This window comes from Megalobrama amblycephala, unplaced genomic scaffold (assembly GCF_018812025.1).
Source record: "Megalobrama amblycephala isolate DHTTF-2021 unplaced genomic scaffold, ASM1881202v1 scaffold560, whole genome shotgun sequence".
NCBI classification, from domain to species: domain Eukaryota; kingdom Metazoa; phylum Chordata; class Actinopteri; order Cypriniformes; family Xenocyprididae; genus Megalobrama; species Megalobrama amblycephala.
This window is the reverse complement of record NW_025953470.1, coordinates 1-12877: the sequence shown is the minus strand read 5'-3', so window position 1 is coordinate 12877 and position 12877 is coordinate 1. Positions and strand designations below refer to the sequence as shown.

Here is a 12877-nt window from a genome sequence, read left to right as displayed (position 1 = left end):
TTTATAAAAAAATATATATTTAATAAGAGACCATAATTATTGAGTTGATATATGAAAATTCCAGACAGGGCAGAGATACCTGAGACCTAAACGTGTGCCTATTTTGTGTGATGGCTTTGATTTGTTTATAGAAAAAGATTAATCTTAAATATTATGTATACATTTTGTGTCAGTATTTGCATATCAGCTGCAGAATTAGGCCAATTTAAATAGCTCAGCTTCATTAATTTTACCACTAGGTGGGGCTGTGTGCTTAAATAGAATTATTTTCAAGCCAATGGAAAGAAATTTAATTCTTTCATTTTTACTTTTTTTTCTCCTTCAGAAATTCACAAACATTAACCATAATAAATACTAAAGTTAAATATCATACTTTCAGATAAAGCACACTTTTATATTAGGCTACTGTTTCACAAGCTAGCAAAAATAATTTATGCAACACAAAAACGTTAAAGGGCTTTGCAGCAAGAATTTGACTTTAAATAAAGAGAATCACCATCCAACTCTGACAAGTTGTAGAGAAACAGTGGCACAGTGTTTTTTTCTAGACCGTCAAAGATAGTGACACTAATAGAGCAGATTATGTCACTTACAGACAGTAAACATAATGGCAATAGTTATGGAAGTACACACAAGCATGACGAGAGCAGGCAATAGTTTAGAATATTGCAGGACTGAGCCAATATGGCAAATTCTGCTCAAGAACTGCTGAAGAAAAATCATTTTCTCTTTCACCAGTTTTGCATATGATTATTGGAGTCACTGCTTGGTTGGTGTTCATTTGCCCAGTCGCTTGGCCACGTCCTGATAGGCCAGTTCAATCTCTCTGTCTGCCGCACAGGTGTTGGTGAATTCATCACGTGCATAGGCATTCTGCAGGTACCTCCAAACTCCACTAAACTCTGATGGAATGTCAAAGTTACGGTATTTCTTGGAAACCACCTGAATGTGGAAAGAAAAACAATGATGAAAAGAAACTGCTGTATTCCAAATAAATCATCCTAAAAGTATTTTAATAAATGTCCTGTTGGGGCAAATTATCATGTGTTTATATATTGTATTTTTACAGAAATCATCAATTGCTGTATATCTTTGCATGTTGCTTTTACATTTTTGCTTCATTAATTGTTTTAATTTATAAATTAAATAGCATTTTATATATAGATATCTGTGCTGCAAAAAAAAAAAAAAAAAAAAAAAAGTTTTTCTATTCATACAAATATCTAAACATTCTTAAAGGTGCAATATGTAATAATTTTGCAGTAAAATATCCAAAAACCACTAGGTCAGTGTTATATATTTTGTTCATTTGAGTACCTACAATATCCCAAATGTTTTCAACTATTTGTACAACTATTTGTGTGAGAAAATTGCAATTTTAACCAAGGCTCCGGGACGTGTGAGGAGTCGCCTGTCAATTGCGTCATACCTGCGTTACCCTCGGTTTCTGGTTGTATTTTGTAGAAACTATACACTAAAGACGCTTTAATATAATACACGTTTTAATAGACAATAGAACAACTGTTTTGATATATTTATAGACAGAAAATGAATTGATGTTATATAGCTCAACACGTTTAGTCTTATTGTTTAAATCTAATTTTCTTGATTTTTTGCGAGTACCATGCTTTACCACGCCTCAGAGAAAAACACTATTTTGTCAGCTAACATAGCATAATCAGATGCAGCTTTATTTTAAGTAACAGTAATACAGCATTTTCTCCATCATACAATATGTTTTAAAATGAATTGCATGCCATTTATCAACACAAGCCAGCATTTGATATTCTAAAATCGATCAGCTTACTGCAGTGTGCAACAGTGTCTCACAGCAGCCACCGAGCGAACTCACAGAGTAACGTTATAATAGTCATGGGCCGGTTGATACCAAGCGGCAACCTCCCCCTTTCTCTCGTGAAACCAATACGGAAGTAACTTAAACTGCGATTCATCGACTGGCCGCTAGGGACAGGCTCCAAAAGAGAGCAGAATCTCATAGAGTCCCATGTTAAATTGGCCAAGTTTATAGCAGAAAAAAAACATGTTTACAAGTTGGTTCAAATTGTGGTTTTGGTCTATACTGCTATTTTTGCCCTTCATGACAACTCTGAGGGGGGTGAATTTTTTTATAACTTATCCGTTTAAATTATATTAAGCCTTAAAGTTCTGCATAATTAAGGGCGTGGTCACTTGAGTGACAGGTGGATTGGCACTGCTCTCTGTGAACCGTCACTTTACCTCAGATGCCACTGAATTTGGCATCTCAGCCGTTTTTGTGCTTTTTTTTCTCGATTATTTTATACAATTATAAAATATGTCTTGCTGCATAATATTCGAGACTGATGTGTGTCTGTGTAGATGTGCATGCATGCGGAAGAGACAGAACACACGTTGTTGGATCGTGGCATTGGCTGAAAGTTTTGGTTGTGAGATTTACTACAATGACAATGGCGGGAGGATATCAAAATCCGACAGCACTGCTTGGATATTATAACTAAAACTGCTGCACTATTTTGAAAAAAATATACTTTGGACACGGCTCATTTGTTTGTTAGATACGATCGTATACAGTTTTACAACATAAACGCTGCTCAGATTGCATCCTTTCTTGAAGAACGATGACAGAGAGCAGATCATTCAGAAGAAATGTGAAATTTTTTTTGCAATGGACACTCATATTTTACCCAAGTGCCACAGATTGGATTCATCTCGCGATCTCTATTTCATTATAAAGGTATGAAGATTTGATTTTCCATGTTGTTATTTGCACACCCAACACTACTGGTGTTGGAGCATCTATATCTTAAAGAAACACCGTAGATTGACAGTAAACTTTTAGAACGTTCTGATGATAAAACTTATCTTCATTAATATTTTAGATAGTATCTAGATAGATAGCTCCTTTGCTTGTTAACATGGTCACGTCGAGCTAGGCGGGCGTGGTTTCAGCAACCAATCATATCAGCTCAAACCACCTCCCCGCCTCTTTGCCCATTTTCAGTTATCCGAGAGTGACGTGCGGTGACGCGCAGCTAAGATGGCCGCGGCCTCATTTACGCTTCAAAACTGCTGTTCAGAACTCTATGGGTGACGTCACGGACGCTACGTCCATATTTTTTTACAGTCTATGGTTGATACCGGGGCTTCGATGCTCCAACACAGTTTTCAAAGCACTATTGTATCACACACTGTAGCAATGCTTGTATCAAAATGACATTACCGACTGATGACGTTTGAAGCTTCGAACGTCATGCAGTATCGGAAAGTCGAGACAGCTGGTTTGAAAAAATTGGCGCTTCTGCTGATGCCTAAAAGGAAAATGCATTTATGTTTTATTGCTAGAGTCTCAGAGACCCCGAACAGAACAGCTCAACCAAAATATTTTTTCAACTACTCACTTCAATTATGATCACATAATTGTATATTTTATATTATTGATCAATATGTGAATCTGTTGACCAGGTTACACATGACACGAGTGGTGGTCTCATTGTCACAAATTAATTTAGATGAGATTACATCAGATTTGATAGAACTGATTCAAGACAAGAGTGATTCTGTCACGGACTTCCGAAGCTTTGGTCACATGCTTTTTCAAACCCTATCTGCTCCGCGATGATTTAGATATGGTGGAGAAAACAAGTCTGACCACCAGATGTCGCTAATGCGCACTGTGTTAAAAGCTTTAAAAGGCACAATTTGATGAAAGCCTCAAATGCTTCAGAAAGCCTCGGTTTCCTATCATTAACAATTTGAATAAATGAATCTGAATAAATTTTTGTGGGAAAAATAGGCAAGCTTTGGCATATATTATTAAAATAAATGATTGTCATATAATGAAGTATGAACTGGGAATAAATACAAACTGAACATGTAAATATTTATTCGTATTATGACATAATATTTTGCTAAAAAGCAAATGACACCACATCTGCTTTTTAGCAAGAGTTCACGTTATGTGAATCAGAACACGAAGCAGTCACGTGGTTGTATGAGAAAACAAAGCTTCGGACGTCACTGATCACATCGTTATGGCAAAACGATTCAAGCTCCGATACAGTGCTTCAGTGTGAGATGTTTCGTTTTTTTTTATACAAGCTTCGAAGCCTCAGTGTCAAACGTCACATCACTTCAAATTGTGTAAGTAAAATGACACGTGAAAAACTTTTTTATGTATAATAATAATTTACATTGTTTTATACGCTTTTCATAGCACAAACTGATTTATTACATGAAACAGTCTAAAAATAGCTGCGTCGTCTGGGACGCAAAGGCAGTTTTTTCCACCTTTTAACCACAAGATACCATTAGTGTGCACCGTGTTGAAAAGCTTCAAGTAATGAACCTTTTTACGATACACTCGAGGGGAAAGCCTCGGTGCTTCGCAAAGCTTCATTTCACCATCACTAATAAAAGTTCCGCTGCTCATGAGGCGTGTGTTGCGCAATCGCTCCAGCGGCCTCGTTCAGCTCCCACAACACTCGGCCCTGCTCTACTAAATACTACAGTAATGTTGATAATCGCATCCATGAACATGACTACTTCCCAAGTCCTATCCCTATTCTTTTACACCGTCCCTTGAGGTGGGACCACATGTCCCAAGATTCTGCACTCAAACTTGGCGTCATCAAAGCTACGCCTAGCGGACAGAATTCTTACATACTGCACCTTTAAATCAAGATACATTTACTTGTGGCACTGTTTTTTGAAACAGTTTCAAAATTGGGTGAGTTTATGCTTAAAACAAGAAAAAAATGGGGTAAGAAAAATAGACTTGTTTTCCCTTTGATTTCTTACTTCACTGGCAGATATTTGTTCTTCTTTTTCAGAAAACATGACTTTATGTCAAATGTCATTTTTCTTCTATTTTGATTTAAGAATCTTTATACATCTCACTGAAAAACACGTCAAAAACACAGAATTGGAAAACAATTGCAGTGTAGAAGATGACTGCTTTTACTTTAGAGAGTATTTCATATTTCAGAAAATGTATTCTTCTCAAATCAGTGGCAATAAATGACCACGATCCCATTGTGACAACTTACCCCATACAATATACGTAGTGTGACAACTCGTGTCTCTTTTATTCCCGGCAATAATGTTCAAAAGACTTTTAACTTTATAAAAAATAATAATCAGTGCAATAAAAAGTCTCTCCTAGAACATTTCAGGAATCCCCAGTATTTTATCTTGCACTAAGTGATCAATTACACCAGATCTCCCAGCGGTACATCACCTTCACTACGTGCAGTTTAGGGAGGAGGTTGCAGTCTGCAAGCGTTAATTCATTGCCGTCCAAGTACTTGCGGTTGGAGCACTTCTCCTCCCCCGTACCATCGGCATCAATCTCGTCCGGGAGAGGGGAGTTAAGGAAGTTGTCCAGTTTCTTCAGAGCTTTCAGTAGCCCCTTCTCCAGACCTACACAGCCAACAGTTTGATATGTGCTTATGCTTGAATGTTTTTATCTGAAGAAATATGGCGACTTTAAGTCAAGACAATCCCTGTAAAGGACTAGCGGAATGTGAATGAGCTTTGGATAACATGTGGCTCCATATTTTTCCGTTGACAGCAGAGCATGCATAAAGAGCAGTAGATATTCCTTCAACCTGTCTAATAAGTTATAGAGCAGACGTTAAACTCACTTGCATTGGCTTCTGGCTTTGTGTTCTTGACGTAGGCTGAGAACTTTGCAAAGATGTCATTTCCTGCTGTATTTGACTCCTTGTTCTTTGCAGCCAGTTTTGGATACCTTTGAAAGTGAAAGAAAAATATGTAATGCTGTTCACATTACATAAACAATCAATTCATCTATCAGCATCCTGTCAACCTACTTGGGAGGTGCTAGCATCTCCTCCAAGAATTCCTCGATTTTGTTGATGTCTGTCCGCACCTCTCCATTGAAGGTAAGGAATGGCGGGGGAGTTCCAGGAGCGAGATTATGGAGATCAGCTGGTTTCCTTGAAGAATAATGAAAAACTTTAGATTTGACTGATTTTTATCATTACACAATGTAGAAGAGAAAGTAATTTTTGCAGACCAATTAAAAAGCACAATTTTCTTCGCTATGTTCATGCATTTCCTATTGAAACACAATATTTGGTTGGGACAAACATGTATCTATCTAAAGCAAAGGTCTTCAACCAGGGGCCCAGGGCCCACTAGGGGGCCTCAGAAAACTTCCATAGGGGCCTTAAGATGACATGATTTAAAATAAGATAAAATAACTAAATTCAAGACTTTTATTATTTAATTGCCAGAATTCCCACAATCTCGGAAGACCTGGATAGGGTGAATGCAGGTAAAGTAGGACTGTTTAAGCTTGTTTGAAGTTTGCTCAATGGGTTTGCACATGCAGATCATAACAATGGTGTTTAATTGAAGAGACACTATTTTTTTTAATGATAAAATAGTTTTGGCTGATGCAATATGACATTGGTGGGTGTGGCCACACCTCAAAGGATGACTACCTCATGGTGAAAGGTAAAAAACCCTTTGACATAAAATTTTAATTTCTAACTTATAAGGTTGCTCACTAAATGTTAACAAATGTTATTGTGACAGTTCCTGTTTTATTTGTTGCTACAGTTAACAGGGAATAAAATGCAAAGATTTTTATTTTTTTTTCTTGTAAGGTGTTTAAATATTGCTCGCCCACTTTGGCAGAATGTGATAAAGTGGGCCAGTGTGATTCAGGTAAAGCCTTCAGCCTTCAGTAATTATATTAAAATTCATTACATAAATTGACATTCACTGGTTATTATATAGCTGACATGTATAATTTACTTTTTTTATAAACAGAAATGAGTCAAGTTCAGAGATGGAAGAAAGGAAAGAAAGAGCAGGCAAGGCAGTAAATTCAAGCTGTGAAGTGAGGAAAGGATAAGTGGAGCAAAATGCAGATGCAGAGTATTAAGCTTTAAAATATGGACACAATTAAAGTTTATTTAAAGTGTTTTGAGAAAATAGATGGGGGGAACTAACACACATAAACTAAAAGCCACTAAATTTTGACTTCATGGGGTTTTAACAGCAAACCTAATGCCAAAAGTAGATTTTAAATAGGGCTGTTATTGAAACAGATGTCCCAATTCGATTCGATTCCAAATAGCAAAATCTCTATTCGATTCGATTTTCAATTAATTTCAATGGATAATTTTCACTGGCCCTAACAAAAATAAATAAATAAATAAAATTAATAAATGCATAGTCTGTATAAATTAAATATGGATTAATCCTTTCTAAAGTTACAAAAGTTGTTCAGTCAAGAGCAGTGGATATTTTTTTTTCTGTCTTATGTTGTTTGATTAACATAAAAAAACAGACAGCAACAGGAATATTAGGTTGCTGTCACTTTAAGACTAAAGGCCCGTTTACACCAAGAATGATAACTATGAAGATAACTATAACAATAACTATATTTGCTATATTACACCAACGAGCAATGTGTCTGTTTATTGTAAGCTTAAGCACTGCGGTTTCAAAGTGTGAACAACATGTTTTTGCTGATCTTGTTGCATTTACACAGCTTTGACCAGCAGATGTCCTCAGCATGCTAAATTTCGACTGAATAGCTAGTGTAATCAATCTGATCTAACAGTGAATTTAGCTGATGAAGTCAATATAGTGGAATAAAAACAACGGCTAGTCTTTTTCACTGCAACTTCAAAGGAAGCAAGACAATGTTATCAAAACTAGTGCTGGATACATAAGGTAATTTTATGTTACACTGTTTGCTAACCTGGCATAATGATCTCATCGTTAATACTTCTCATCATTTATTCCAAGGGTATGACCGGTTGTTTTCGATATATCTATTTTCTATAAAGTATCCTTGAAAAGGGAGGTTGTCAAAAAGTGGTGGCTTTTTCTGGACCTTGGCAATTAACCTCTCCGCAATGTCGTCTGTTATTTTAAAATGCGTGAGCCCTTAAATTAGAATGGATTCTGATTGGCTGTCAGTGTTTTATCGTTCAACAACTGAAAAAAAAGTTCTGAAAGTGATCCCAACAATATCGTTTCTCTATATCATTATCGTTATAGCTGTGGTGTGGACAGTGCTATTCTTTTATATTTAGAAAGATTTTTAGAACTATATCTTTATTATTATCTTTATAGTTATCGTTCTTGGTGTGAACAGGCGTAATGCATGGATCCAATACTCTGATACAGTTACACGTGTTGTCTTTCTCGACTGTTTATGTTCACTTAAGACATAACTGACTGTGTTTACGATACTCATCGAGACAGGCATTTTGATATACTTTTGTGTGAATTTATCCATTCAAGCGCAAGAAGACGATAAGGAGAACTCAGTATGTAATTCGAGTGCTGTATGAGAAGCGGCTTTCTGGGCACGCACTTCAGATGTGTGCTTACACAAAGCTTCTCACACAGAGTATGAATACCAAATTGAGTCCTCTTTTGCGTCTTCTTGCGCTTGAATGTTTAAATGGCAAGCCCTTAAAAGCACAGTGCAATTGATAAACTTTCATGACCATGCAGCACTGGCCTGATCGGGACAGTGACAGTTCCTTCAACTGTCCGGAACATCAGCTGAAAGGCGCACCTGCATCTGCCATGTTAAACATTGAATGAATGACAGGATTTCCATTGTAACATTGCGCAGACTAGTAATAAGATTCAAGTTAATCAGATATTATGTTCAGTGTTTGCGGGGAAACAAAATACGGAAAAAAAGAACGATTCATGGCTTATTGATATTGAATTGAATCGACCACATTTTAAAAATCAATTCACTGAATTATCTTTTATTTACTTTTTTGCCTATAGTCCTAATTTTAAAATACAATTGAAATTTCATTACCTTTTCAGATCGACAGTGGTGACGTTGAACACGACTCCCTTTAGCCATAGGATCATAAAAAGCCTCTGAGAGAAAGGACAGTTTCCAATACTTTCACCATCACTGCCAGCCTGAGGAACACAAACAGAGAAATCATTACACCAGACTCAATACATCACATATACAGTAAGATATATGAATATGATACAAGTATTTTGCAGGCAGGAAATATGTTTGAACATGTTTTTTTGCCAATCAGCAATATAAAGATTCTTGCAATGAATTATGTCCTAAAAAATGTTATATATATTTTTTATATACACTGAACAAAATTATAAATGCAACACTTTTGTTTTTGCCCCCATTTTTCATGGCTGAACTAAAAGATCTAAGACTTTTTCTATGTACACAAAAGGCCTATTTCTCTCAAATATTGTTCACAAATCTGTCTAAATCCATGTTAGTGAGCACTTCTCCTTTGCCGAGATAATTCATCCACCTCACAGGTGTGGCATATCAAGATGCTGATTAAACAGCATGATTATTGCACAGGTGTGCCTTAGGCTGGCCACAATGAAAGGCCACTCTAAAATGTGCAGTTTTATCACACAGCACAATGCCACAGATGTCGCAAGTTTTGTCCACCAGAGCTGTTGCCCGTGAATTGAATGTTCAATTCTCTAACATAAGCCATCTCCAAAGGAGTTTCAGAGAATTTGGCAGTACATCCAACCAGCCTCACAACTGCAGACCACGTGTAACCACCAGCCCAGGACCTCCACATCCAGCATCTTCACCTCAAAGATCGTCTGAGACCAGCCACCCAGACAGCTGCTGCAACAATCAGTTTGCATAACCAAAGAATTTCTGCACAAACTGTCAGAAATCGTCTCAGGGAACGTCATCTGCATGCTCCTAGTCCTCATCGGGGTCTCGACCTGACTGCAGTTTGTCGTCGTAACTTCGTCATAACTGTCATCGTAACTGTCGTCGATGTTATGGACAACGAACACAGGTGCATTTTATTGATGGCATTTTGAAAGCACAGAGATACCGTGATGAGATCCTGAGGCCCATTGTTGTGCCATTCATCCACGACCATCACCTCATGTTGCAGCATGATAATGCACAGCCCCATGTTGCAAGGATCTGTACACAATTCCTGGAAGCTGAAAACATCTCAGTTCTTGCATGGCCAGCATACTCACCGGACATGTCACCCATTGAGCATGTTTGGGATGCTCTGGACGGGGTATATGACAGTGTGTTCCAGTTCCTGCCAATATCCAGCAACTTCGCACAGCCATTGAAGAGGAGTGGACCAACATTCCACAGGCCACAATCAACAACCTGATCAACTATATGCGAAGGAGATGTGTTGCACTGTGTGAGGCAAATGGTTGTCACACCAGATACTGACTGGTTTTCGGACCCCCCCCCCGCCTAACCTGTGCAATAATCATGCTGTCTAATCAGTATCTTGATATGCCACACCTGTGAGGTGGATGGATTATCTCGGCAAAGGAGAAGTGCTCACTAACATGGATTTAGACAGATTTGTGAACAATATTTGAGAGAAATAGGCCTTTTGTGTACATAGAAAAAGTCTTAGATCTTTTAGTTCAGCTCATGAAAAATGGGGGCAAAAACAAAGTGTTGCGTTTAGAATTTTGTTCAGTGTATATTGTTTGTTGTTGCAAATCAGCAATATTATTATTTTTATTTTTTTTTATCATTATTTTTATTATTTTTTTTTTTATCATTATTTTTAACAAGGTAATCCATTTTTTTTTTTTTTTTATAATTATTCAACTCACAAACCCAGACATGCATGTCAGTGTCATTAGGGCAAATGTGATATTATTAAACCCCTGAAAGTCATTCACCATTCAGTGCATGATTTGAAATCTTCAAAACAATAGTATACAATACAAAGAACAAATGGGATTCGGTGCCAAATTTCCATATCTGAAATTAGAAGATCAAGCTACCCAATAGTGTCCTTAAACTGGGCCAGTAACCTGAGCCAGACATCAGATCCGTGCTTGAGCTGAATTATGCATGGAAATTCCATTACCTGCCCCATTAGCCCACAGCAAAGGGGTTTTGGGTCATACTGTACCTGTCAACAGAACGTAGTTAGACATCATCCTCGCCACCTAAATTAATGTGTTTATCACTTGCTAGGATAAAATGCAAAGAGGTTAGTTTTCAAACACCCATCTGAGGTAAACGGCCAACGCATGACTGGCTCAGATCGAATGTCCACCTTATTGCTGATGTTACACCTGTGGTTATACTGAACGGGACATGGAAGTTTTTCAATCTGACATTACTCAATCCACCCAACTTTATACCTTCCCATAGAATAAAAGATATTCAGAGCAAGGACTAAATATAATTTTACTATTAAAATGAGTTATTTAGATTAAACTGCTCTTAGAATATATTTTATGACTCTGTGTATTGGATTTCTGAGTGCTCCTTGTCCATGCAAAACTCACCGACAGTATACACTCTTAAAAATAAAGGTTCGTTATTGGCATCTTTAGTACCTTTAACATCCATAGAGCCTTTCCATTACACAAAAGGTACTTTACAGTGAAAAAAAAGTTCTTTTGATTATTAAAATGTTCCTCACACTTAGAAAAAAACTGTTGTTCACTGAAAAGTTCTTTGAGTGACCCAAAATGGCTCTTCTATGGCACTGGCTGTAAAAACTAGTGTCAGTAGTAGTTAAAGCTGGTTGCCAGGGCATTTCTATGCTGTTGCTATGGTGTTTACAGTGCTTTTTTGCATGTCGCTGTGTGGTTGCAAGAATGTTCTAGGTGGCTGCAGGTGGTTATCTATACTGGCTTGATTTAAAAGAGCATTTCTAAATCTCTGTGATCAGTAACATTCTTGTGCTTGTTTTATTGTCTCCCAGGTACATAATCGTAAGTCTGATTACTTATTAAAGTTATAGCACACCTCTCTACAAGAAGACACATGATTTGAGGAATCATTAATTCTTGTGTCTTTAACACAGTATGTTAAAGTTTAATACTAAGAGTTAGGGGTTTCAAATCACTTAGCAAATAAGCAACTTGGCAAACATCACTAATAAGGTCATATATCAATACTCGGCAATTCTCAATCAAGCAGTAAACACATGCCAGCCAACAAAGTTTTTATTGTCACTATTAGCTCTATTTATAACTTTGACTCATGCAATAAGATGCCACATGGAAGAAATACAGTATCTGACCGTATGCGATTATGACAGTTCTTTGATTTACAATGCTGCTAATGCTTTTAATAATGTCTTTATCAACATTTTCATTCTTTTCACTCTTTCAGCAGTTAACATGTTCTCTAAACGTCACCACATCTGCAAAACTTAATGCAAAACAAACCACAGTAAGCAGCAGAAGTTCCTTTCAGCCCTTCAGAGGAATTAGAGCATGAGGCGTTGATAGAAAGGAAGAAATAATTCAAGAAGGACCCGGGGTTTTTGCTTTGAAATGTTACCTGCCCCCTTTTGAGCCCTGTCCTGGGCCAGACGCCCATCTTAACCTCAACCGTTGCCAACAAACTTGAGCTACAATTGTCAGAATGCTTAAAACAGGTTTTCAAAAGTAGTGCTGCCATTGATTCCTGACCCCTGACTATTGATTAAGTACACAAAACACAGTAAAAGAGCTCATTAAAGCTAATTTTCATGCTTACCTTCACAAAAAGCTCAATATCAGGATCTTTGTCCTCTTCATTTGAGGTCATATCGCTTAAGCTCACTCAGATTTAGAGGCTGACAGAGAATTATGAAAATGTAACCTCCTTTTCCCTGGATGCGAGTTTGCTTTCAGGAAAGAGTCTTATATGTGTCCAGCAGGGTGTTGTGATGGTCTCTGCACTGTAACAAGTTGGTGGATGTGATGTCGTTGTTTTGATTTGGCCCCTGCGGTCAGCTGTCAGTGAGAGCCGCTAGAACTGTCACAGGAGGGACAAAAATAGCCTCCACGCGGCGCAGGAGCAAAAGGGAGGAGTTCAGTGTCACCTACACCGTCATCTGTTCTCTAACTTATTCTGGCTTGG

General features: G+C 37.4%; 1 protein-coding gene across 2 annotated transcripts; it reads right to left on the bottom strand.

Annotated features, from left to right (window-relative positions):
* Positions 1–12844, bottom strand: LOC125262030 (chloride intracellular channel protein 5-like). Of its 2 annotated transcripts, XM_048180579.1 has the most exons (7): positions 12512–12844; positions 8825–8934; positions 8510–8572; positions 5832–5957; positions 5643–5749; positions 5237–5418; positions 1–942 (listed from the first exon to the last, which is right to left on the bottom strand). In XM_048180579.1, exons 1-7 carry the CDS (start codon positions 12560–12562, stop codon positions 778–780), a joined length of 804 nt encoding a protein of 267 aa, XP_048036536.1. In that variant the 5' UTR covers positions 12563–12844; the 3' UTR covers positions 1–777. The 2 variants fall into 2 exon arrangements, with proteins under 2 accessions (XP_048036536.1, XP_048036537.1); XM_048180580.1 differs by lacking the exon at positions 8510–8572 and having other exon boundaries at positions 12512–12840.
* Positions 12845–12877: the final 33 nt, after the last annotated feature.

Coding starts and splice junctions, on each gene's coding strand:
- LOC125262030 (XM_048180579.1), bottom strand. CDS start 12,562: ATGACCTCAAATGAAGAGGACAAAGATCCTGATATTGAGCTTTTTGTG. Junction 8,573..8,824: donor ACCACTGTCGATCTGAAAAG/GTAATGAAATTT, acceptor TTAACATGGCAG/ATGCAGGTGCGCCTTTCAGC. Junction 5,419..5,642: donor AAAGCCAGAAGCCAATGCAA/GTGAGTTTAACG, acceptor TTGGCTGTGTAG/GTCTGGAGAAGGGGCTACTG.